At 45.3% G+C, this 27,118-nt stretch overlaps 1 protein-coding gene across 2 annotated transcripts in view; it reads right to left on the bottom strand.

Moving 5' to 3' along the window:
• Positions 1 to 10,488: 10,488 nt before the first annotated feature.
• ERBB3 (erb-b2 receptor tyrosine kinase 3) overlaps positions 10,489 to 27,118 on the bottom strand; it is an 85,384-nt gene continuing 68,754 nt past the window's right edge. For both annotated transcript variants that reach the window (XM_066585102.1, XM_066585111.1), the window contains exons 19-28: positions 26,928 to 27,026; positions 25,650 to 25,841; positions 24,345 to 24,500; positions 22,517 to 22,592; positions 21,598 to 21,744; positions 21,409 to 21,506; positions 20,900 to 21,076; positions 18,158 to 18,229; positions 17,434 to 17,701; positions 10,489 to 15,787 (exon numbers count right to left, since the gene is read on the bottom strand). In XM_066585102.1, the coding sequence (XP_066441199.1) occupies positions 15,219 to 15,787; positions 17,434 to 17,701; positions 18,158 to 18,229; positions 20,900 to 21,076; positions 21,409 to 21,506; positions 21,598 to 21,744; positions 22,517 to 22,592; positions 24,345 to 24,500; positions 25,650 to 25,841; positions 26,928 to 27,026 (1,854 nt within the window). In that variant the 3' untranslated portion in view covers positions 10,489 to 15,218. The remainder of the gene's footprint in view (positions 15,788 to 17,433; positions 17,702 to 18,157; positions 18,230 to 20,899; positions 21,077 to 21,408; positions 21,507 to 21,597; positions 21,745 to 22,516; positions 22,593 to 24,344; positions 24,501 to 25,649; positions 25,842 to 26,927; positions 27,027 to 27,118) is intronic.

The following is a 27,118-nucleotide window of genomic DNA, read 5'->3' as shown; positions in this document are numbered from 1 at the left end:
GTAATATGCTGTACCAATCTGCAGTAGGCGGCCATGTTGTGGTTCACACAACTTGTGTGAAATACGCGTGCAAGATAAATCACAGCATATTCTACCTTGGCGTGCATACATGCCAAGGTAATACATGGCTATTGGCGGCACGCACTTAGTACGCAATATCATTGCATATGGCTGCATGCCATGCACATATACCTCATAGTTTGTATGCAAATTATGCAGACTGTTCTGGTGGGAAGGCCAGACCATTTCTGCTGGCTAGAGGTTTTTGACCAAAACCAGTCCTCTCTGCTCCTATGAATGTAAGGACTGTGGATGTGGAACCACTGTGGCAACCTACCGGGTAGGTGAAGATCCAATCCAGCACGGCTGACAGCCAACCCAAGTGTGGGAGGTAAGATACCAGATGAACAGCCCCGTATGTAGATGGAAACTAGGGAAAGTACTTGCCCTGAACTGATAACCAGGAGAGGGAAACTCCTGCCTATAAACGGAGCACTCGTCCCGATAAGGACAACACCACTGTCTTCCTCTAGGAGCTGACGTACCCTGGTGGGCCAGAACAAAGAAGGAACGAGCTGAAAAGGATAAACAGAGAAGCGGACAATGGGAATAACAGACCACAGAGTACACGAACGAAGAACACAGAACACCAGCAGAACGCAAGGTAACGGTCTAGGCATGGGAGAGTGAGGACGCACACCTCAGCGCTCCGCTACCGCTTACCTTTTAGCCGACCAGGAAAACTACCGAGAAACAGCCACAGATGATGACCAGGGTGGGGAAACGCCGGTCGGAACAGCCACAGACCCTTGGCTCCCCGCTGAGCAGATTCCTGCAGGGCACGGGAGCTGGAGGCACAGACAGGAGGCTCTCTAACATGGCGCCGAGCGCACACAAGGCCCCGGTGGCGTGCTCCTCCACAGACCCCTCACCCCTACTTCCGGACAGAGAGGAGCTGTCATTAGCAGAAGGAGCCGCAAAACAGAAGGGGAAGCCGGCGGAACGCCGCGACGGAGAAGCGGGCGCCCCACAGCACCGATCTATCAGCGCAGGGAAGAGTACCTTCAGCATGGCGCCGGGACCATGTGCAGAGACCGCGCCGGGACCAGGGGCAGAGACCGCGCCGGGACCAGGGGCAGAGACCGCGCCGGGACCAGGGGCAGAGACCGCGCCGGGACCAGGGGCAGAGACCGCACCGGGACCACGTGCAGAGCCAGAAGCTCACAAGCGGCACCCCAACGCACCAGAAGACACCCCGGCCAACAAGACGGCGACAAGGAACAAGGGGCTCACTTCCCCGCAGCCCTACAATACCGGAGCTCAAGCTACAGGCAGACAACCTGCTGGTTCAGAGCTGGGGAACAGAAAGATGATGGGACAGCCGCTGACCGAGACCGCAGACAGCCCACCTCGGAGAGGACCTCACGCACAGGACACGGTCAGTAAAAGGACTGTAACAAATGACCGAGGGTCCCCCATGACACCCCCTGCCCACTTCACCCCCTCCCTAAAGGACAAAGAGCCACAAAAAAAACCCAGACAGAGCCATGCCCTGGACACAGCCAGTCAGGAGGCAGAACATGACACATACTGGGAGAACATGGCAAACACTAAAGAAGTAAGGCTGGAGGGTACAATAACCCCACTTACGCTGTCTGCAACCCCAAAAGGTGCACACCCAGAGACCAACCATGCGGTGCCAAACACCCGCGGCACGCAACTCCCCGACACGGCGGCAGCAGCGTATCTAACAACGCCACCAGCAGACGACTCCCAAACGCTACAGGCGCTATGGATGATGATTCGTGCTCTACCTACCAAAGCAGACCTAGAGACGCATCTACAGCGCATGGAAGAGAAACACGATAGGGCTATCGCCACAGTTAGTCAGTCAGTACAGGCCCTCACAGAATGGGTCACAACCCTAGAAGAGAAACCTGAGACCCTATCTACGGACCTTCAACAGCTCTCAACTATCGTAGAAAAACAGCAAAAACAGATCAGAGACCTGACTTTCCATCTGGACGACATAGAAAACAGAGGCCGGCGCAACAATTTGAAGCTACGTGGCATCCCAGAGGACATCCCACCAGACGCACTGCACGACTGCGTCACGGCAATATTTAACAGACTCCTGCAGCGCCCAGAAGATAGAATAATAGAGCTAGACAGGGTCCACAGAGTGCTAGGAGGGAGATCTCGGAACCCTAACCTACCCAGAGACGTTGTATGCCGCGTACATTTTTACAGACAGAAAGAAGACATCCAACAACTGGCCTGGGAAAACGGCCCAGTCAAATTCAACGGAACAGAAATCTCCATTCTACCCGACGTCTCAAGACTGACCCTCAGCTGCAGGAGGCAGATCCGCCCGCTATTAGAGGCCGCACGACAGGCAGAAGCGACTTACAAGTGGGGCCATCCATTCCACCTGATCCTCAGAAAGCGGGGTCGCCTATACACAGTCAGAACACCGGCGGACCTTGAGGGAGCATTTAAGTTTCTGGAAGTCCCGGCAGTCCCAGTTCCGGACTGGACAGAGCTCATGGACATCACCTCAACAAACCTTTAAGTCACAATTCCTCCCAGAACGAGCCCCTCCAAATACAAGGAAAAAGAATACGGACTCCTAGCTCCTGACCAGGGCTTTACGAGAAGGATAAGAGGAAAAATGTTCCCCCCCCCCCCACTAGACCCGCCTTACAAGAAGGTCGCACACGCCTCTCCCCCCCCCCCTCAGCTTGCTGGACAGATCCGATCCATTATACCCTCAGCAAGTTTCCCACAGTACGAATTGCAATACAAGCGGTACACCGGAGCGACACACTGAAGAGCCACAGAAAAACCGCGAAAGGACCGAAATACAGACTCTCTCCGATTTTCACGAACTAGCAACCAGTGGAGACCGACCGCGGACCCTCCGACCCGGTGCACTCCCACGTACCCCACTTTAGGGTATCAGGGCATCGAGTTCTTCCCCCCCAGCGTCGGGGAAACAGAGCCCTGATTAATATTATATAGTATAGCACAGCAGCTAGCCTAACAAGTAGCCTTAAGCACTGACTGTTATTGTTTCTGCACCCCCCTAGTGTGTTTCTTGTCTTTCTCTAAAATCTCCTCCCGCCCAATTCCAATTTTTTAAAATTTTATTTTATTTATTTATTTATTTTTTCTTTTCCCCCTCTTTCTTTCTCTTTCTCTTCTTCCCTTTCCCCTCTCTTTTACTTTTCTCCCTTTTCTCTCTATATGCCCCCTCCCCCCCAGCTCCCAGCCCCTCACGCCTCGCCCTTGCTCTCCTCCCCCATACCCACTTACATATTCTAACTTTCCAACCCTCAGCTCCGTGACTTACGATGATAACAGACCAATCTAACCTCTCTGTAACCTCAATCAACGCACAGGGCCTTAACATCCCGGAGAAACGGTCCTCCATCCTCCATCTTCTATGGAAAAGGAAAGCACAAGTGGCCTTCATCCAGGAGACCCACTTCCGCACAAACGCCTGTCCCAGATTCTCGGATGCCAGATATCCAAACGCCTACCACAGCACGAATGCAGAGTCCAAATCCAAGGGGGTTTCGATCCTCATAGCCAGCTCCATCCCATGGGAAATGAAGGAAACCCGGTTCGACCCTGGAGGTAGATACCTGCTCCTCAAAGGTAAGCTCGCTTGCACACCGGTCACACTTGCAGCAGTATACGCCCCCAACTCCAATCAGGTGACTTTCATTGAGAGAATCCTGGAGGAGCTGGAGGAATTCAAGGAGGGCACCCTGATACTTGGAGGGGACTTCAACACCACCCTAGACCCAAGAATAGATACATCCAGAGGGAGCGATAGCCTCTCCATAGCAGCACACCGTAGGATTAGAAGAACACTTCACAAATACCAAATGGTAGACGCCTGGAGAATCCTGCACCCCACGACTAAGGACTACACATTCTACTCCCAACCACACAACACATACTCCAGAATCGACTACTTCCTCCTTCAGCACTCATCACTGCAGACGCTAGCAGAGGCATCCATAGACAATATCACACTCTCAGACCACGCCCTGATCACAATAAAACTAAAACTCCCCACCCTGCACAGAAGAGAGTGGCACTGGAGGCTTAATGAATCACTAGTTCAGGACCCGACAACATCAGAAGAATTACATAAAGCGCTAAAGGAATACTTTGAACAAAACGACACTCCTGAGGTAGACCCACTAACTGTCTGGGAGGCCCATAAATGCGTAATCCGAGGACGGTGCGTGGAGCTTGGCTCCCGCATCAAAAAAGAACGGGGTACACACCTAAAAAGGCTGCTAGACCAAATTCAAGCGCTGGAAGCAATACACAAAACCACCCAAGACAATACGAGAGGAGCTGAACTGCTCCAGCTTAGAGAGAAAGTACGCGCACACTGCCTGGGACAAGCCAAGGGAAATATTATAAAGTGCAGGCGACACTTCTATGAATTTGGCGACAAACCTAGCCGCGCGCTGGCTCGGGCATTATGCACCACAAGGGCCAAAACCTATGTCCCACACATCAACGCCCCCAACGGCCAAACGCTACACCTTCCGCAACAAATAACGGAGGCGTTCCGAGAATACTATAAAACCCTCTACAACCTTACCTCACCACAGACAGAACAGGAAAAGACACGCAGGAGAACCCTAATTAGAGATTACTTACATCAAGCCAATTCCAGCAGATTCACCCAAGAAGCGATAGACTCAATGGAAGAGCCAATATCCCCGACGGAAGTAGCAAACGCGCTAACAGATTCTCAGACAGGGAAAGCGCCAGGCCCGGACGGCCTCACCTTAACCTATTACAAGAAATACGCAGAGACCCTCTCCCCCATATTCATAAAAGCCTTTAACTCCATAACATCAGGGAAAAAAATACCAAGGGACACATTAACAGCACACATAACAGTTATCCATAAAGAGGGAAAAGACCCAGCGCAGTGCCAGAGCTACCGCCCAATCTCCCTATTAAACACAGACCTGAAACTATTTGCCAAAATCCTCGCGAACAGGATTTCCCTCTACCTGCAAACAACAATTCACAAGGATCAAGTAGGATTTGTCCCGCTAAGAGAAGCGAGAGACAATACAACAAAAGCCATCAACTTAATGCATCTAGCAAGGAAAATGGCCTTACCGACATGCCTCTTATCTACAGACGCGGACAAGGCATTTGATAGAGTAGAGTGGGACTTCCTGTTCGCGACTATGGAACACATGGGTATAGGAGCAAACATGTCACAATGGATCACAAGTCTGTACTCAGACCCAACGGCATCAGTCAGGGCAAACGGTCAGTTCTCAACACGATTTAGGATTTCAAACGGTACGAGACAAGGTTGCCCCCTATCCCCCTTGATATTCATCCTATGCCTAGAGCCCCTGCTAACACAGATTAGATCCAATCCAAACATCCATGGGATCAAATTGGGAGACACAGAGTACAAGATCGCGGCTTACGCGGACGATCTTTTGTTCTTTGTCTCGAAGCCACGAATCTCGCTACCAAACCTAATGATGGAAATAAATAAATACTCTACACTATCCAACTTCAAGATAAACTACCACAAGTCAGCGGCATTGAACATCTCCCTTCCACAACACATGGTAGAGGAACTAAAAGACCACTTTTCGTTTGCATGGGCAAGAGACCACATACAATACCTGGGGATCCATTTAACACCAAATGGGGAAGATCTATACGCAGCCAACTACCCAATATTACTAAGCAAAATCAGGCAGGACCTTAATACATGGACGAAGGGTACTTTCTCCTGGTTTGGCAGAGGAGCAATCATTAAAATGAATGTCCTCCCTAGACTGATATACCTATTCCAGGCCCTCCCTATCCACATACCGAAACAATTTTTCACGACGCTACAATCACAGATAACAACCTTTATCTGGGCGGGTAGGGCCCCGCGGATAGCCAGGAGCACTCTGTCTAGACCAAAAAGCGAGGGGGGAATGGAACTACCGGACTTTGGGAAATACCACCAGGCAGTCCACCTAGTGAGGATCATCGACTGGCACCGTCACTCAGAGCTTAAACAGTGGATCACTATAGAACAGACTACATCTCCCATACCACTAATAGTCCTCCCCTGGATAGACAATCCAACCGCCACAGACCTCACACAACACCCTACCATCGGACCTACTCTGAAAGTATACACCAAAGTATCAAACAGAGCAGATATATCCCCCAGACCCTCACCTATGTTACCAATCCTGAACAACCCAAGATTCCCACCGGGCTGCGAAAACAAGGCATTCCGAACCTGGTTCAGGGAAGGCAAATATAGGGCAGAGCACTTCATCCAAGACGGACAATGGCCCCCCATGGAAACGCTAAGAGAAAATGGGGATTCAGCCCCATTACCAATATGGCAGACACTACAGCTAAGACATTTCCTCCGGTCACTACCACACCCCAGCGAATTCAGGAAACACAAAACACAATTCGAACTCACATGTAGCACAGTAGGCCCTTCTAGACATACACTATCTAGAATGTACAACATCCTCAACACACCGGCGGATACATCAGTACCGAAACATATAGTGAAATGGGAGGAGGAACTAAGAATCCAACTAACCCCAGAAGACAGAAACAGAATATTCACCATGACACACTCCTCCTCAATCTCAAGCAGAATACAAGAATCGGGATACAAGATACTCACCAGATGGTACAGGGTGCCCTCACATCTGCACAAACTATTCCCATCAGTCTCCCCAACATGCTGGAGATGCGGAATAGACCAAGGGACCATGCTGCACATATTCTGGGACTGCCCTGTGCTGGCGAGCTTCTGGTCAGAGGTCTGGCGGATCACCTCGAAATTCACCCAATACTCTTTACCAAAAACGCCATCCTTCTTCCTCCTACAACTCTGCGATATACCACTAACGGTTTATAAAAAATCGATGGTATGCTTTCTGGTAGGCGCGGCGAGATCATGCATTGCCAAGTTCTGGAGAAAACCAACACCGCCTTCAATGGCGATGTGGTTTAACAAAATAGAATGGATTATGGAGATGGAGGACCTATCTGCAACACTAAAGGGCACACAGGAAAAGTCTAGGAAAAAATGGTACCACTGGATAGAATTCCGAGACACAGAAGAATACTGCTCGCTACTCAGTTCCCAACCTACCTGAACTAACCACAAGCCCACCAGCACATCTCCCCCCCCCCGGCCCCCTTTCATAATATATCTATATATTATTTTCATTTTTTCTTTCTCTTTCTTCTCTATCACTCTTCCTTCTTCCCCCCCCACTCCCCAAGTGTCTAACCCATATGTGTCCTGTAAGTCTATTAGTTAACCTAGTTAAATGCTTCAATGTGAAACAACACAGCGGTTCCTACATGGAGACGCCGCAGATGACCACCCAAGAAGACTATGAGCCTGGTCTCAGGTGCTCCACATAAGTTTATTTCAGATCCGATATATTTAGTTCACAAATTCCCAGTTATCAAAATTGATAAGTAGCTTGACATAGTTGGAATGTTGAAAGGACAAAATGATTGTTGATGTATATGTCTGAGCAATAAATAAAGAATTTATAAAAAAAAAAAAAGAACGCAAGGTAACTGCCAAAGCAGCGTCTGGACATGAAGTGAAGGGAGCAAACTCTCAACAACACTGCAGCAAGGTCTGAAAGGCCCAGGGCAGCAGATTGGAATAGGAGCATCAGCTAAACAGGAGACCAGAAGTTATTAACCCTAGGAGTGCTGCAAGCGAGTGAATATAAGCTCAGGGAACAGAGAGAATGGGACGACGCGCATATTTGCCAGACACAGAAGCTGAAGATTGTGTCTGAACAGTGCACCTAACAATGACCAGTATGTCATCCACAGATTGCAGCAAATCTGCTATGGTCGGGCTCACACAAGCGTATCCACGGCCATGTTGAGGAAAGGGGCATTTCCCTGATGCATTGCAGGTGACATGTAATCATCTTGTTTTCTGCCATGGATACTTTCTCATAGACACTATCCTAATAAGGATTTATGTATCCCATAAATTGTGGGTGCATCTATCTATGATACATTGTATGTATTAATATGGATAAAGAATAATTTGCGCACCCCCAACATGTTCTATCTTTTTTGCACAACCGAAATGCCTCGGCAAAATACACGCATGTGAACAAACCCTTTGCAATCAATGGGTTGTATTCTCTGCATATTGCGCACGCAAAGTTTGCACGCGCAAATTCGTCCATGTAAAACCGGGCTAAGGCTGCTTTCAGATGAGTTTATTTTAGCTGCCTATTTAGTCTGTATTTTAGATGTAATATGGAACTAATGTAAATATCCGTATCTATTCACATGACTGTATTTCTCAGGGTCGTTTTTTATTTTTTGAACACAGCATGGCCTATTTTTCCTTTATTTGCCTCCATATTGCTATTCTTTTCTGTTGGTCAAATACAGATCAGTATTTGCCCAGTAGAAAATAAAATATACAGGGGCAAATACTGATGAAACACTGATGACATATGGTGTACTTTCATCTGTAGCATCTCTGTATCACAGATCTGTTACAGTATGCTCGTCTGAAACTGGCCCAAGGCTGTGTTTCCATGCAGAGGTAACTACGTGTGCCTGAAATCCATCCATCAATGGTGGCAATGGCTGCATGATTTGGTTTGTAGAAGGGAAGCATTACCGGCAAAATTGTGTGGCCATTGGTCGCAACTAAGGATGAGCGAATATACTTGCTAAAGCACTACTCGTCCGAGTAATGTGCTTTAGACGAGTATCTCCCTGCTCGTCCTTAAAGATTCGGGGACCGCTGCGGCTGACAGGTGAGTCGCGGCGGGGAGCAGGGGAGAGAGAGATCTCCCCTATGTTCCTCCCCACTCTCCCCCGCAGCTCCCCGCTCCGCGGCGGCCCCCGAATCTTTAAGGACGAGCAGGGAGATACTCGTCTAAAGCACATTACTCGAACGAGTAGTGCTTTAGCGAGTATACTCGCTCATCCTTAGTCGCAACAGATGGCGGGTGTTAGTCGCATAGGTTCTTCTAGTCTGGTAAAATTTAATATTATATGCTGGAAATACGTGCTGGGTTATAAGATTTTCCAGATTGCCAATTTAAATTGATTTCACTGAATTGAACAGAATTCTTAGCAAAAGTAAAACTTTTCTTATAGAGGCTTGCTATTGGGGTTCCCCAAGGGCTCGGTCTTCAGCCCCCTCCTCTTTTCCATCTACACAGCCCCTATTGGACAAACCATAAGGAGATTTCCCACCTCGAAGACTTCTCCAGAGCAGCACTAGTCCTCTGGAATGCACTACCCAAAACTATCCATGCAATCCCTGACTCACACAACTTCAGGCGTGCTCTAAAAATGCACCTCTTCAGGGAGGCATACCATATCTTCTAAACCGAACCCCTCTGTACTCCGCCTGATAACATGCTCCCTGCCCCACCGACTGCAGTCCCTGCTAGCCGTAATAAACTGGCACCTGCAGTCATACTGATTTGGCCATTATTCGGCCATTGTCTATGTGTATAGCATCCCACACTCTACACCTCGGCATACCTTGCACCTCTCCAGCCCCTTTAACTTCTGTATCACCCTATTATTTGTAGTATGTAAGCTCATTAGAGCAGGCCCCTCTCCCCTACTGTTTCTTTCAATGGAGTACTACATGTAACCGTGGTTTTGTTTGTTTCCCCCTGTCTTGTAAGCACTGCGGAATATGTTGGCGAAATATAAAGATTATTATTTATTATAGAACCTGGAAGAATGGTTTCATATGCAGCATTTTTAGGAAAAAATGTCAAGTTGACGTGTTCCGCTGTGTTCAGCAGTCCCACTGAAATCAATGGAGTGGTGATGCATATGTTCGACGGCTAATGCAGCCACATGGGGACCTTTGGGATCTCTGTTCTTGGGATCAGCGAAGGTCCCGACGTTTGAACTCCCACTGATCTGAACATTATCTCCTAACTTGTGGATACAGGATAACTTTCAATCTTGGCCCAACCCCTATAAATATGAAAAATGTATACCTACAAAATCTTGGTCTGAAATATGGTGATGCCTGATGTGAGTATCTAGTAATTAGAGATGAGCGAGCATACTCGATAAGGCAAACTACTCGAGCGAGTAGTGCCTTATTTGAGTACCTGCCCGCTCGTCTCTAAAGATTCGGGTACCGGCAGGGGGCGGGGAGCGGTGGGGGAGAGCGGGGAGGAACGGAGGGGAGATCTCTCTCTCACTTTCTCCCCCCCCCCCCCCCCCCGCTCGCCCCTGCTCACCACCGCAACTCACCTGTCACCCGCGCCGGCAGCCGAATCTTTAGAGACGAGCGGGCAGGTACTCGAATAAGGCACTACTCGCTCGAGTAATTTGCCTTATCGAGTATGCTCGCTCATCTCTACTAGTAATCTATTTTCGATTTTTTTGTTACATTGTTGAAAACACAAGGAAACGGTGAACTGCTTCTGTATAAAAAGACATTTTATTTGATACATTTTACTTTATACATAAATCGACTCACGGGTGGGCAGATGAGACTAGTTACAAGTGTGATTCTGTACATTTCCCTTTATAAAAGATTAGGAACGAAGCGGCCAGTAATCCGTAGTCACCAGCATTCATGCTTCAATTTCCAGTGCAATGAAAATGAAAGCCGACTTCTGGTTTCTACAGGCAACAGGGCCACTTTCCTCAGTTCTGTGAGACCCTTGGAGTATGAACCCAATGCAAATGTTACAATTCTCATTCCTATTTGAGTGGTACAAAAATAATGTACAAAAATAGACTCTGGATAATAATGTTCATACAAATGTACAAAACCAGCTGACAGTGTGTTAGAATGTACAGTATACACAGAAAGGCACACATGAACAGACTCCATTACTAAAGTGTGTCTGTCACCTGTACACAGCATAGGCACAAATACTTTATGGACAGAAGCTGTCGTGGCCGCAAGAATGCCGGCTGTGATTTATAGTATTTAGAGATGAGCGAGCATACTCACTAAGGGCAATTACTCGAGCGAGCATTGCCCTTCGAGAGTACCTGCCGCTTGAGAAAAAAGGTTCGGCTGCCGGCGCGGGCGACAGGTGAGTTGCGGGAGTGATCAGGGGGAGCCGGGGGGGAGAGAGGGAGAGAGAGATCTCCCCTCCATTCCTCCCTGCTCTCCCCCGCCGCTCCCTGCCCGCCGCCGGCAGCCGAACCTTTTCTCTCGAGCGGGCAGGTACTCGCTAAGGGCAATGCTCGCTCGAGCAATTGCCCTTAGCGAGTATGCTCGCTCATCACTAATAGTATTGTATTAAGAACTTGATTGTTCTAGTGATGGCTGCCGCTGTGTGTAAATGACAGGATCCATACAGTGTCCACCGAATTGTACACTTATCACTGCCATGTGGGAGATACAATAGTGCAAACAAGGGCACCATTAAGTTTAGTCTACATGCTCAAAAATACACTTTTTTAAAACAACAAAAAAAAACCAAACGCATTTCTTATCAGTAGGTTTACACTTTATACTCCGAATTCATCTCAATGGAAAATCCACATTGTCGTCAGTAATGGCTGAAGTCAGAAATATCGCTTATGCTGTTTATTATCAGTGCTAACCATAAGCTCCTGCTAGAAGTTAATGTCAGCATCTTCAGCCTCGTCTTTTTTAGGATTCGCTCCATTATGCTAAGGAAGGACTGAACAAGATTCCAGGAAACGGACAGCCAGGGCTCCTCATTTGTAGCATGTTTTGTTTTTTTAATTGATATCTATGAAAGTATTTACATCCAGGTCAAATCAAAGTCAAATAGGCTTCTGGAAATAGCTTCTCTCAAAGTCTATGATATCTTGTCCAATCCTTTACTAAAGATCAGCTTGTAAGGGGGAGCTCCTATGAGGTCTGCCAGAGCACTGATCCACCCATCCCTACACACCCTGGTACCCCAATGCAATCAACTTGTAGCATAAAAATACCATGCTACGCCGTGTAGTTGTAGGCACTGTACCTTTGGACTAAGTTGTATTGTTTGCAGTGGGCATATAAGTTGGTTGCGCCAGAGGTTGCATGTGTAGATGTAAGTTGCATGGCACTGGCTCCATGCTAGGTGGGGCCAAGTTATATAATGAGGTGGCTCAGAGTGTCTTCTTGGTCAGTTAACGAGATAGTGAAAAAGTGTATTGGGCAGAATGCTGCAGAGCCATTATACACCTAATCTGAGCTCATAAGCAGTGAGGAGGATCTCATGTTGGAGTTGGGGCTGCTGAGAGGAGCAGAGACCCTGAGATCTAATAGAGTGCTTACGTTTGGAGTTGGGGCTGCTGAGAGGGGTAGAGACCCTGAGATCTGATAGGGTGGTTACGGTTGGAGTTGGAGCTGCTGAGAGGAGTAGTGACCTTGTGATCTGATAGGGTGGTTAAGTTTGGAATTGGGGCTGCTGAGAGGAGTAGAGACCCTGAGATCTGATAGGGTGGTTACGATTGGAGTTGGGGCTGTTGAGAGGAGTAGTCACCATCTGATTTGATAGGGTGGTTACGGTTGGAGTTGGAGCTGCTGAGAGCAGTGACCCTAAGATCTGATAAGGTGGTTATGGTTGGAGTTGGGGCTGCTGAGAGGAGTAGAGATCCTGAGATCTGATAGGGTGGTTACGGTTAGAGTTAGGGCTGCTGAGAGGTGCAGAGACCCTGAGATCTGATAGGGTGGTTACGGTTGGAGTTGGGGCTGTTGAGAGGAGTAGTCACCATGAGATTTGATAGGGTGGTTACGGTTGGAGTTGGAGCTGCTGAGAGGAGTAGTGACCCTAAGATCTAATAGGGTGGTTATGGTTGGAGTTGGGGCTGCTGAGAGGACTAGAGACCCTGAGATCTGATAGGGTCTTACAGACACCTGCCTATGCTGTGAATCTTGCTTTGGACTGCTGTATCTGATTGGGTATGCTGAAGGGAGTGCTCCATGAGTAGAGGTGGCCTTGGACTAATTGACAAAATCCACATCGGCCCTGTGTCCTGCGGACAATACCGTCCTGTGTGAAAAGTCCCTAAGTCAACCGCACTAACCTCAAGTAGGGGGCAGTATTAAGGGTCATAGGCCACACCACAATTCTGACCCTCTTAAAAGCTTATTTTGAAGGTGTCAGTGGAACACAATCGTGCAAGAACTAATCTGTGAACAAACAACATAACGATAGAAACGAGTGCACACTGTGCAGTATTTTCTTGTGTGAGAACACTTTACAATAACTTTATATCCGGCCCACATTCTTAAGATGTTATATAACCATTAGTGGTATCTCTGTGTTTGCCTTGCTTAGCGTACAAATTGGATAATGGAAACCACAAGACTTGCGGTTTTTCAGTTCCAGGAACATTTCTTCATAGGACCACCAATCTGTAGCCCAGAGCAAGCTTAACTCAAGGCTGTGTTCACATCTGCATTTGGGGATTCTGTTTTCTGGCTCTATTATGGGAGTAGGAAAGGGGAATCCACTGGCAGAACGGACCTCAATGACTATAATGCGCTCTTGTTTCTATTCGGCATTCCGGCATTTTACCGGATTTCATGCCGGATCAGACACAACTCTGTACTTTTGAACAGCATGTGGCAGTCGGGGATACATTGAAAATGTAGTAACTATTCAGTACTGAGTTGGTTCTTATTATCTCTCTGATTAGGGCATCTCACGCTACATTCACTATGGCAGTGCGGTATTATAATTCATTGGTTTTGCTCTTATATCCATTTGGAAATATGCGTACAATTAAGTACTCAAAACAGTAAGTGCTTAAATGATCATGAGGCTAAGGACTCATTCACACGGGTGTATGCGTATTTCGGGATGTGAATATGCTGCATATTCAGGGATTGAAATTCGCCTATTCAGTGCCTGTCTTTTTTTGCATGCGCAATCACTGTGTACGAATATACGCAAGCAGGACCCATCAGCTTCATATGTAATTTTGCAGTATTCTCTGCGTATTTATGAATCCCTATTTATAGGCTATTTTGTTGCATAATACGCACTAAATAGGGCATGCAGCATTGTTTTTCACATGACCGAAACTCGAGTGAAGAAAATGCCCGTTTGAATGCCTAAATGTAAATCAAGGGGGATTCAGCAGGTAAAACGCAGCGCTAGTGTGCCCGTGTGGATGAGCCTCAAAAGTCACCAAAGGCTACAGTGTATCCAAGCATGTGAGAATCTAGTATATCACATACTTAAATCAATGCTCCAGGCTAAACATATACACTGTGTTGTATCTATTGCTGGGCCTGAGAAGGGGCCAACCATCAAAGAGAGAACCCCTGTGTCCAGGTACAATACAATAGTGCTTCCAGATTTTGACCTTGACAATACAGCTTCACTTGCAACACAAAAAGTGCCGAACTCTTCATAAAGTACATTACAAGTTTGGGCAGAAATTCTTTAGATTGCAGAATTCCTTTTAAAAGAAGAACTATGAGGGCTACCCATTTCTATAATTTAGCTGGTAAACTTCCAGTTAAAAAAAAGGACCAATGTTTGATTTTTCGATATGAGACGCTATTTCATTCATCCCCAGCAAAGATAGCGTTTCTGACCCACATCATTGGCCTCTCGCTAGCCAAGCCAGAAACCTACTGATGAGGGGCAAACACCCCGAAACAGCTGTCTGTGTATGGATTCTGGCTTGGCTTTCAATTCCCAGTCATTGTTACGAGGCTTGTATAAAGAGTCTAACATTGACTTGCAGGAATGCTGCCTTCCATTAGGTGGCGCTGCAGAAGTAATGTTCCATCTCCCTTATCAGCATGATCATGTAATACTTGTAATACTGCATTCTAGCATAAAGGGACATGAACACAGGGCTACAATAGAGTGGAAATATGAAATGCTACTTTTCTCATTTACAGGTGAACGAATGAAGAATGGCCATTCATGTTGCAAATCCTCATGTCTTAGCCTTCTTGACTTCAGGTTCTGGAATCTTATGAAGTACCAAGCAAACAAGTGATAGCGTTGCAGCATGACATGCATATTCAGTCTTCCCTGTCCACTTTTATTACAATAGCCGATAATAGTAACTACTGCTGATATGAACATTTCGCTCATCCCTTGTGAAATCAAGTCCTATATTCCTGCAGTAGAGGGTACATATTAGGGTTATTCCACTTGAGTGCAAACAAAACAGTGAAGAAGGAATAAGATTGCCTGGCTTGTTAGTGTTTTCTATGTCCGTTGCAAGTCGCTCTTAACAAAGAGACGGCTATGCCAGTAATCTGGATTATCAAAAGCGCAGTCTTTCACCTCCAGTTCTCGCAGAGGTTGAATGTAACCTCTTTGTAATGCCTCTCTATGGCACGTTTGTGGAACCACCGTGGGTTTGTCTGAGGACTTTGGCTGGCTTGTAATTAACTTCATGTCCTCATAGCCTTGTTTGTCATCCGAATTGCTGTCCTTCCTGATTTTGCTACTTCGGTTCATGTAGGTGTACTCCGTACTTTCCTCTCCTACTTCTTGCGGCTGGTTGCATCTCCCCTGCTCATTCATATACTCATAGTCCTCCTTGTTTTCATATCCATAATAATTATCTTTATTACTGTCCTGCTGTGTAGATTTTAGGCTCTCTCTTTTTCCATCCCCTGCTCCTCGAATGTCCATATACTCATACTCCAACTTCTCCGACTGCTGCCTCCTCCTATTCATATACTCGTAGTCATAGTCATCTTCTTCATTGGCCATGCATGGGGTTAGTGATCTGGATTCTAGGGACTTAAGTGTTCCATCTTCTGATAGATCTGTGGAAGAATATGAAGAGATATGCATGATGTATGTGAGTACAGATTAAAGGGGTTGTCCACTTGTAAATTACGGATGGCCTAGCCTCAGGATAGGTCTTCAATAGTAGATTGACAAGGGTTTGCCATCCGGAATCTCTGCTGATCAGCTTTGCAGGCTGAGTGCTCCGGCACTGAGCTGATTTCTGCAGGAAGCACACAGCTTCGTTCTCTCTGCAGTGGCCAGGCTTGGTATTGCAGCCATTCACGCCAATGGGAACTTTACCTGTGCACATCAAGCCTGACCACTGCAATGAAAACAACGTTGTCTGCTTGCTGCAGAAATCAGCTCAGTGCACGAGCGCATTGGCCGGGTGAACAGCTGATTGGGCATGGGTCCCAGGAAGTGGACTGCTGCTGAACTACTATAGATGGCCTGTCCTGAGGATAGGCCATTAGTAGTCTACAACCGGACAACACATTTAACATTTTATTATGCAGAACAAGTGGTTAAATTTGGTAAATATACTGAGAAATGATTCTTCATTGGCAAAGGATTTTAACTATCAGTAGCGGAGAAACCTCAGATCCTGGCAGTTTAACCCCTTACATGCCACAATTAATAGTTACTGCAGTATGTAAGCAGATAAAGGGGGAAGCGGATGGAGGGGAGGGTCTTTCTGTCACCTATCAGCACCCTGCAGTGTAATTGCAAAGTACCAATGGGTTCCCATGGCAGCCGACAACCTAACAAAGGCCTCCATGTCTGCCACGTAACCCAGCCTATTAGACCTTGCCTCCCACAGAGTCTGATAGGCTGCTGTCTTGTGCCTAGTAGAATGGTAATACATAACGGTACTTTCCTAGCGATCAAACAATCATATCTTCAGGGACTAAAAAAATAGTGTCAAAAAAAGTTTAACAAAGTGTAATTTAAAGAAAAAAATGCTATTTTTCTTTTGTTCAATAAAAAGCAATCCAAAAGTCACATGTAACTGAAAACGGTACTAATAAAAACTGCAGCTCGTCCCGCTAAAAACAAGACTTCCCAGAGCTCCGGTGCTGGAAAAATAAAAATGTTATAGGCCATAGAATGCAGTGCTGCGGATTCAATTGTTTTTCTCAACAGTGCAAAAGTAGTAAAAAAAATCTATATAAACTTGGTATCTGAGTAATCGGGCTGATCTAGATATGAAAGTGATCATGTTATTCTTACTGAATGCTGAAAACTGTAAAAGCAAAACCCCAAAACAATTGTGGAATGTCTGAAATGAAGGGGGGTGTGTGTGTGTGGGGGGGGGGGTGTTCCACCCCCCCCCCTCAAAAAAAAATGGAATAAGAGTTATACAACAAATTGTATGTATCCCATAGAGGGGCCATTAAATATACAACTCATCCCACAACAAAAGACCTTAAACAACTAGGTCACTGAGTAATGGCTCTTGCAATATGATAACAAAATTGCGTGGTTCCTTAAGGCAAAAATAGGCTAATCACTAAAGGGTTAAAATCAGATTTCCAAATGATTATTTTAGCCTTTTGACATTCTCTTAATGGCATAATGGTAGGGGATTTTCAAAAAGATCCAAAATCTGATTTTTGTAGTAATCTCTCAGTAATATGGTATGTCTATATAGAAATACACAGGGCTACAGATATGTACATACCTCCTTGGCTAAGTTCGGGCATTATGTACTCGCTGTCAGTATCTGGGGTACCAGCCAGTAGGCTTTCTCTCTGGGAGCGATAAGCACTATCTAAACGTGAGCGAGAGCTACGACTAAGACTTCCAAATCCAAATGAAGGGTCTTCTGTTGTTTCCATATCAGATAGTGTGCAACAGCCCTCGGATGACTCTGACACTGTGCGACCTAAAGAGTCTTGCCTTCTCCTTGTCGCACGTCTGGGACTTGGATCGGGACGGTGGATTGAACTCTAAGACAAAAGGAAAATTGGCAAATTCACGGCACAGCAAAAGGTAACATTTTTCAATTTTGCTGTGACTGTAACCAGGAACAGAAACCAAGTAATCTTGTAGATGTGATACCTTATAATGACAAGCAAAAATACATGATGGTAATGCGAGCTTTCAAACCAACACAGGGTTCTGCTTCAGGCTTTTTCATTTAACCTGGAAGCAGAACCCTGTGTTGGTTCGAAAGCTCGCATTAACATCATGTATTTTTGTTAGCCATTAAAAGGTATCATATCTACAAGATTACTTGGTTTCTCTTGCTGGGAACAATCACATTTTGCTCTACTGGCTGATACGGTACCGTACCAACCCTTCTTTCATTAAATTCTTCTATATCTACCATATATAACGAATTGGTATCAATAATCAGATGAACATAATATACATAACATGTTCCTTCTTGGTTATATAGTTACCTTCTTGTTGATAGTACCGATGCTCTGGTTCATAGGAAGGTATCCAGCAAGGGAACTCTGCACACTCTGACTCTAAAACACAAATGGCAAAACCATATGGTCACCAACAACAAGCGTATAATATACATCCCAGAATCCACTTTTTAGTCTCTTTATGCCTGTATTATGTGCTAAAATAACATGAAAATAATGACTGGATAAAATATTGATCATCAAAGGCTCTGCTCATTTTTAGGAAGTCTGTCAGCTACATTTACTATATGAAAGTAATCCTGACATATACCCCGTTCCCTGAAAATAAGACCCACCCTAAAAATAAGCCCTACCCTGATTTTTCAGGAGGCTTGAGATATAAGCCCTACCCTGAAAGTAAGCCCTAGCTGCATTAGGTTAAGAAAGAAAGGAATACTTACCTAGCAGGCTCAGGCCAGGTCCTCCTGCTGCTCTCTGGAGCTCCGCCGTGCGTCCTGCAGTACTCGCTAACCCACGGAAGATCACTTCCTGGTTATAGGATTCATAAATTCCACCTCCAGGAAGCGATGGCTCTGATTGGCTAAGCAGCGCTTGAGAATCAATCAACGCAGCGCTCGATGGACCAATGCGATGGTTGTAATTCATTCCTCAACCGATGCTCAGCCAATCAATGCAGTGCTCGATGAACCAATCACAGCCATCGCGTTGTGGAGGCAGGATTTATGAATTGGCCAATCAATGCCATGGCTCCAATGACGTTGGAGCTCCGGAGAGCAGCGGAAGGGACCTGGACCAAGCCTGCTAGGTATGTATGATAAGACATCCCCAAAAATAAGACCTAGCGCCTCTTTAAGGGCAAAAATTAATATAAGACATGGTCTTATTACCTGGGAAACATGTAAGTAACTATACCATTTTATCCTTCATGCTTTCAATCCTCTAAAGCCGGTCTTTCTGCATTTCCTACATGATGTGCAAAACACGATGGAAGCTGATGGGTGGTTCTACTGATGAAGTTGCTCAGCCTCTCTCTCCCTCCATACTCCCAAGCATCGCCCCAACAGTGATGACTGACGCCTCCAGTTCAGACTGGGGATGCCGTAGATTCTAGAGAGACTGCACTGGTACCGCACTTCCAGCTTTGGAGCATGCACAATGACATCCGTTCATGACTATGGAGGAAGAAATGGATGTCATAGTGCATGCACTGAAGCTGGAAGAGCGGTGCTGCACAGTCTTCCTATAACAGCTTGAGCTGGATACGTCAATCATCAGCATTAGGGATATGCTTACAAGTCTGGAGGGGTAGAGACCCCAGCCACCATTGGCAGTGGAACTGCCCATCAGACGGTTCCATGGTGAACTGCTTACCGCATGGGAAATGCAAAAAAGGAGGACCTTAAAAGAAAGTTTGCTTACATTCTTCTGCTGTTTAAACATCATGTTTCTTTCATATAATAAATGTAGCTCACAGATTTCCATTAACAGCTCCGGAAGATTTAGGCTTTCCCCAGATGCTGCCGCATTCAGAATTTCTGTATAGGGCTTAGAAAGACACTCTGAATATGGCAGCCAAGAGCAGAAAACTCAGTTTGGACTTGGCTTGCTTACATAGCTCCTCCATGTATGAAGCTCTATGGACATCAACAGCCACTTTTCCCAAGATTTGCTGCTCACCAAGCACTTTTTAACAATTCAGGGAGCCAGATTAATGGGCCTAAAAGTTGAATTACCTGCTTTTCAGATGCCGGAATGTCCGCAACAACATTCTATCTTCTACAAGCGGCAGGGCTATATTTTTATTTATAGTTTAGCCAAATATTTTTTTGCTTTTTATACAAAAAATGGAAAAAAATAGAGAAAAATACATTCTCCATAATTTTTTTTAGAATTTAATACAATTACTTTAACGAAAAATAAAAGATACCCATAGCACAATACAATGCCATTATATACCGGCATACCTCAGTATACAGACCAAACACAATAGTGATCTATTGGCAACTAGTCATTGGATCACTAGTGATAGTGGTCTACATACAGAGGAATGCTGTGAGAACACAGATTAGTTCCTCCCTGCATTTCAACGCCATGGGTTTCTATGTCAACATTTAACCCTTTGCAATCCAATTTTGGATTCACGATTTCCTAGGGGGTTTTCTCTTTCTGCTATTATACAATGGCACCACCTGCTGGCTAGAGTCAGTACTGCGGTATTGGACATGCAATCCTCTACATTGCAGTTAAATTGAGCACTGTGCTTAGCACTTATTATTTCAGACCCCTGTGACCTTAGGAGGGACAGAATGAGAGTTTCAGACCAATCTCTTTAATGGCAAAGTGGTATACAGAGCAATCAGCCGTTAAAGGGCCCAGAATGGTAGTGCACACTCAGTTCCATTCACTTGAATAGGACTGAACTTACAGTGCCATTAATAGTCACTATACAATGTACAGAGCTGTGCTAGTGCAAACAGCTCATTGGCATGAGTCCTGGTAGAGAGCCCCCTACTGATCTGACATTGATGATCTGTCCTAAGGATAGATCATCAATATAAAAGTCCCAGAATACCCCTTTAAAGTTAGGACTGTAGATATGATGCCGTAGCTGCATGAGCAAACAGCCTCTAAGACATAGATGGACGCTGGAATGGAGGTATCAAATAAAACAATCACAGCTTAATGCATGATTAATATGTAAAAACCAAGGATAAAGCATAAAAACGATAGCAGGGAAATTTTGACCAATGGTTGCAGTGAAAACCTTACTCTATTATAGTCTATTCTCTGTCGCGATGCATAGGCGGTGCTTGGAGTTTTAGGATGAGGTCCCATATCTTCATCTTCTTCTGTGCCTAATTCTGTTTCAATCTCCTCTACTTCTTCTTTATCACTCAGTTGTGGCGCTTCCCCGAGGAGAGGTATCTGAGTAGCATCACTGTCTCGCTGCATGGAGAAAGGCAGGAATTAAACTTAGTGATAAATCCTAGGAAATGCCAGACCAAAATTAGGAAAACACCGTTTGACTGTGGAAACAAAAACTGTGGGGAATTTATTAACTGCTTTGCAACCCTTTTTTTGAGTAAAGTCGCAAATTTAGGTACACACCATTTCTACAAAAAAAACGCGAGACTTTTCTTGGCTCTCAATAGTTTGGAAAAGTAGGCTGTATATGGGGGATGGGCAAGAACTTTGTCAGCTTTACTAAATGGCACAAGATGCTTCCTGACGTCGAGTTAAGAAAATAAGTTATGGGAGTAGACTGGGAAAACACTCACTTTGATGACCAGGTAGCGGGGAGGATCCCTGGCCATACGGGTGAACTCATTTCCCAGCTCCTTGAATGTAGGCCGAACATTCTCATCAATCATCCAACCTAAGATAGAAGTTAAACGTGTCAGAGTTCTGCAGAAGAACATCCACTGATAGACAGAGGTGAAGTTGATGAGATAGAAGCTGAGACTCACATTTCACCATGACCATGTAGACATCAATGGTACAGATTATAGGCTGAGGAAGTCGTTCTCCTTTCTCAAGAAGGTCTGGAACTTCAGACAGACGAATACCTGGATATGGCTCGTCTCCAAATGTCATAAGTTCCCACAATGTCACACCTGGAAGAAATCAAAAGTAACACATGACATTAATAACACATGGGATTAAGAAAAGGAAACACTATTAGGGTATGTTCACATTTTGGATTTTGGTGTGATTTTTGACATGGATTTTGTGCAGAAAATCTGCACCACTTCCACTACATGTGAATGCACCCTTAGGCTGCGGTCAGAGGAGCGTGGTTTACATGCTGCTAAGCTACGTGTAAACCACGCTGCTGACATACAGGGAATTCTGCATGTGAACAGGCTGCCCCTAGCTCCGCGGAGCAGCCCGTTCACACGTCCGCGGTGCGGGCAGCCTGCTTCCACGGCTCCCATAGGAGCCTATGGTAAGCACCCTGGACAGCACGCACCACGGAGCTGACAGGTAATTCAACACTCGCTGTCCATTCTTTTTTAGAAAGGGTCCCCCTGAGCTTTTCCATAGCAACCTATTGGTTGCTACAAAAGCATAGTTTTACACGCTGCTATAGCAGCGTGTAAAACACGCTCATCTGACCGAGCCCTTAGAGTGGTTTCACACAGGTTTTTGTGTCAGTTTTTCATGCAGTTTTTGAGCCAAAGCCAGAAACAGATTGAAAAGCTATGGAGAATCTAGAGGAAAGACTTGTACTTCTTGCTGGATCCACTTTCTGGCTTTGGCTCAAAAGAAAATTGCATGAAAAACTACAGTAGCGTTTTCCCCCAAAATACTGTATGTGGAACTACCCTAATGCACTAGGAAGGGGACAGCTGATATGTCACAGAAATGCACTTCTATAAACCTCACCATAGCTCCACACGTCACTTTGATGGGTGTATTTTCCAAAGTGTATACTTTCCAGAGCCATCCATTTGATGGGCGTCTGCATGAAGTCAGGGAAAAAACGAAAAGAGAATTAAAACTAACAGCCCTCACAAGCAGTCAGATAGAAGGTCAGCTATAATGCTAGTAACACAATGATCCTCATATATAATTCTATGGTTTGTTAGATGTCCAAAGTAAAGCACTAATGCATAATCAATGGAATATTATACTAGATTGCACTTACAACTTAAAAGCACAATGTTTTCAAGTACTTGCTGGGACTGATACTATGTTGCTATGTTATGTTACTATTGACTTCAGTGAGGAGAAAAAGCAAAATGGAAAACCCTGTGTGGTATCGCAATCACGGTTTTCTGTAGAATCCGTTCTAAGATCGTTTTTGCTGAACTGTTACTCTTCACACAACGACAATACGTGTAAATCCCATCATAGGAGTAAAATCAATATATTTAATATAATAATTGAAAGGTATCAGTGTATAGTTACTGAAATCAACACAACATTGGTCTCATGTTTCAGAGTTCAGCGTTTCATTTGTTACCGCGTTTCCTTGAAAATAAGACCTACTCCAAAAATAAGTCCTAGCGTGATTTTTCAGGATTTTTGAGGAAGCAGAATGATTTTTAAGGATACTTGAACTATTAGCCCTACTCCAAAATTAAGCCCTAGGTATAGTTAATAAAAAAATACAATATAAATAGTGTCCAGGCAGCTATACATGTAAAAAAATTAAAATCTTTTGGAGCAAAAATTAATATAAGACCCTGTCTTATTTTCAGGGAAACAGGGGAGGCTTCACTTTAAATATGAAATCTGAATCTTTATCTGTCTTTCTCGGAGACAGGTTTAATACTTGAGACCCAGTGTTTATTCATTTAAATAAAAAAGGACGTTTCACGATAAGTCACAATTCAGATTTTTGTTACACCTTGAATAAGGTTGAGTGAGGATTGGCTGCTAGATTTTATAACACTCATCTGCAAACTCTAATGCAACACATTAGGGACCTTTCACACGGGCAGAATTAGCCCATAGGATGCACCGGAAGCTACAGTAAATTTAACGCCAAAATCCACATGGCTCAGTGTAGATTTTGATACAGAATTGAAAATGGCTTAAAGGGGTTTTTCCGGTTAAAAACTATATAGCCTATGCTCATCAATATAAATCATCAATAATGGATTGACGAAGGTCCACTGCCTGAGACTCCTGCTGATCAGCTGTTTGCCAGGCCAGCATACTTGTGCACTGAGCTGATTTCTGCAGGAAGCAGACAGTACCGCTCTCACTGCAGTGGTCAAGCTTGGTATTGCAGCCAGAGTTCCCATTCATTACAATGGACTACGGTATTAGCCTGCAATACTAAGCCTGGCCACTACAGTACAGAGCTGTCTACTACCTGCACAAATTTAGCTGTGTGCATAAGTGAACAGCTGATTGGAAGGGGACTTGACAACGTACTTCTGCCAATCTGCTATTGATGATTTATCCTGAGGATAGGCCATCAATAGTTTACAATCTGACAACCCCTTTAATTCTACAGGCAATTACACACTTTAATGAAACTCATGAGTTTTGGTTCGGAATATTCAGCAGTGGATTTATGTGTAAAGTGGTCTAATTCTGGCCCGTGTGAGAGCATCCTTAAGGTAAAATACGTGTAGTGATGCCAAAAGCAAAAAACTAGATTGGTGCTCTAAATTTCCAAAAAATGTTTTTAAGGGCATTGTTACACTTTTTCTTTGCACTAGTTTTGATCCATCCCCCCTGTGATAATTCTAGAGCAGACCTTTATCTCATTGTAGCAATACTTCTTGTCATCTGGGTACAACAGATCGGCCACTCCAAAATCTGACACTTGGACATGATTGAGATTCTTCATGAGTACGTTGCGAGCGGAAAGGTTCCTATGAACCATGCGATGTTCCTCTAAGTAGTACATGCCCTGGAGAAAAACAAACGAGAAATAACACACGTCTAATTATGGTAACTAATCATGTAAAAAGGAGAAGACATACTAATAGTACCAGGCACTAATACATCGTTACTAGAGATGAGCGCGTATACTCGCTAAGGCTGCATTCACATGAACGTATATCGGCTCGGTTTTCATGCCGAGCCAATATACGTCCTCCTCATTTGCAGGGGGGGGGGGGGGGATGGAAGAGCAAGGAGCAGGAACTGAGCTCCTGCCCCCTCTCTGCCTCCTCTCCGCCCCTCTGCACTATTTGCAATGAAAGGAGGCGGAATGGGGGCGGGGCTAAGGTCCAATAATTAGCCCCGCCTCTCCCCATTGCAAATAGTGCAGAGGGGCGGACAAGAGGCAGAGAGAGGGCGGGAGCTCAGTTCCTGCTCCTGGCTCTTCCATCCTCCCCTCCCTGCAGATGGGGAGGACGTATATCGGCTTGGCGTGAAAACCGAGCCGATATACGTTCATTTGAATGCAGCCTGAGGCACATTACTCGAGCGAGTAGTGCCTTAGCCGAGTATCTCCCCGCTCGTCTCTAAAGATTCGGGGGCCGGCGGGGGAGAGCAGGGAGGAACGGAGGGGAGATCTCTCTCTCCCCACCGCAACTCACCTGTTACCCGCGGCGGCCCCGAATCTTTAGAGACGAGCGGGGAGATACTCGGCTAAGGCACTACTTGCTCGAGTAATGTGCCTTAGCGAGTATACTCGCTCATCTCTAAGATTCGTTACACATTACGTTTTGGTGGGCCATTTGATTATCCCTTTTTCATGCTAGCGGTCGACAATTGAATTTATATAGAAGCACCCTGATTGCCTCTGAGGTCCGTCGGTCAGGGAAATATAAGGATCAGACAGGTTGGATTTTCAATTCATCCAAATATATTTTTACCAAATGATGAGCAATGTCAGAGGTATTTCTATGCTTCTCATCCCTCTATGTGAAATAATAAGCTCACTCGATGAAATATAGAAGGTGAGGTCAGGAAAGATCGCTGCTTGGAAGTTAGCTATTGTATGCGAGCGGCAAGCTTTACATGATTAGACCCCAGAATTCTATCCCGAGATCACTATGTCTGTCCAATCAAACAGAAAGTGCATGTTAGATGTATGAATAGCAAGACTCACCCTGGCAATCTGCACACACCAATTTAGCAGTAATTGAGGGCCAATGGCAGCATTGTCCTTGTTCTGCCTAACATACTGCAGTAGTGAGCCCATGGGCAGAAGCTGTGTGACCAGCTGCAGCTGTGTGCCTGGGCAAATACCCAGCAGTCGTACAACGCACGCATGATCTAGGCTCCCCATCGCGAGCATGTGCTGTAAAGGAAGACAGTTTGTGCCGTTAATGAATGGCGGAAGGATTATCTGGTCAAGGAAGAAATAGTCATCTATTCTTTTACATTTCATTATACTACCGTGTTTCCCTGAAAATAAGACAGTGTCATATATTATTTTTTGTTCAAAAAGGTTTAACTTTTTTACATGTATAGCTGCCTGGAGACTATTTAAATTGACTTTTTTAATTAAAGGGGTTGTCCCACGCCTAAACAGTAAATTTTTTTTTGCCAGTCCCCCAGGTACTCCAAAGGAATACCGCTGCCATGTGTTATTTAAAAAAAAAATAAAAAATTCTCTTACCTGAATCCCCGTTCAGCAACTTTAAAAAATCTTCTTTCTAAGATGGCGCCGCTGTTCTTCTCCCACGGTGCACCGCGGGTCTTCTCCCATGGTGCACCGTGGATGTTCTTCTGCAGTCTGCGCTCCACTGCCGATTTCAGACACCCCATTGGCTGATCGGCACCACATGACGGAAGCGGAGCTATGTGATGACGTGGAGAAGAGGGAGGAGCCAGGACGCAGCTCATGAGCCCGGACCATCCAGAAGAGGAATCGTCTCTGTGCAAGCGCGACTGATCCTGCGACCAGAGGAGAAGTTTGGTCGGCGCCATGGAAACGGGGACGCCAGCACGGGGGGGGGGGGACCCCCTGTAGGTAAGTAAATAACTTCTGTATAGCTCATATTTAATGCACAATGTATATTACAAAGTGCATTAATATGGCCATACAGAAGTGTTTAACCCCACTTGCTTTCGCGGGACAACCCCTTTAACTGTTAGCAGGGCTTAATTTTAGAGTAAGGCTTATATTTCAAGCATCCTCAAAAAGCCTGAAAAATCATTTTGCATCCTCAAAAATTCTGGAAAATCATGATATGTCTTATTTTCAGGGTATGTCTTATTTTCAGGGAAACAGGGTATATCTAAATAAAGAGGTTAGTTCTTCGCCTTGAACTGGCAAACTTTTTCTATTTTTTGCCATGCCGGCTATTTATTCAGCATTATCTTAAAGAGAACTTGCAGTTTTAGTTCACGAATCTTAGAAAAAAAATCCGATTGGACTTACATCAGTGACAGCATGGAATGTCTGACAACCATTGCGATCTTGTATCACTTTGATGCTCACAGGGATCTTAACGGAATCACCTTCTGGGATCCAAACACCCTGCAGAAAAGGAAGTATATGTGAGATTGTGGTAAGATCAAGATGTGTTAAGGCAGAAGAATTCACTTTAAGATTATTCGGAATTCGTAGGA

This window comes from Eleutherodactylus coqui, chromosome 1, assembly GCF_035609145.1.
Source record: "Eleutherodactylus coqui strain aEleCoq1 chromosome 1, aEleCoq1.hap1, whole genome shotgun sequence".
NCBI lineage: Eukaryota > Metazoa > Chordata > Amphibia > Anura > Eleutherodactylidae > Eleutherodactylus > Eleutherodactylus coqui.
Note: the sequence above shows the minus strand (reverse complement) of the source record. Positions and strands in the feature narration are given on the sequence as shown.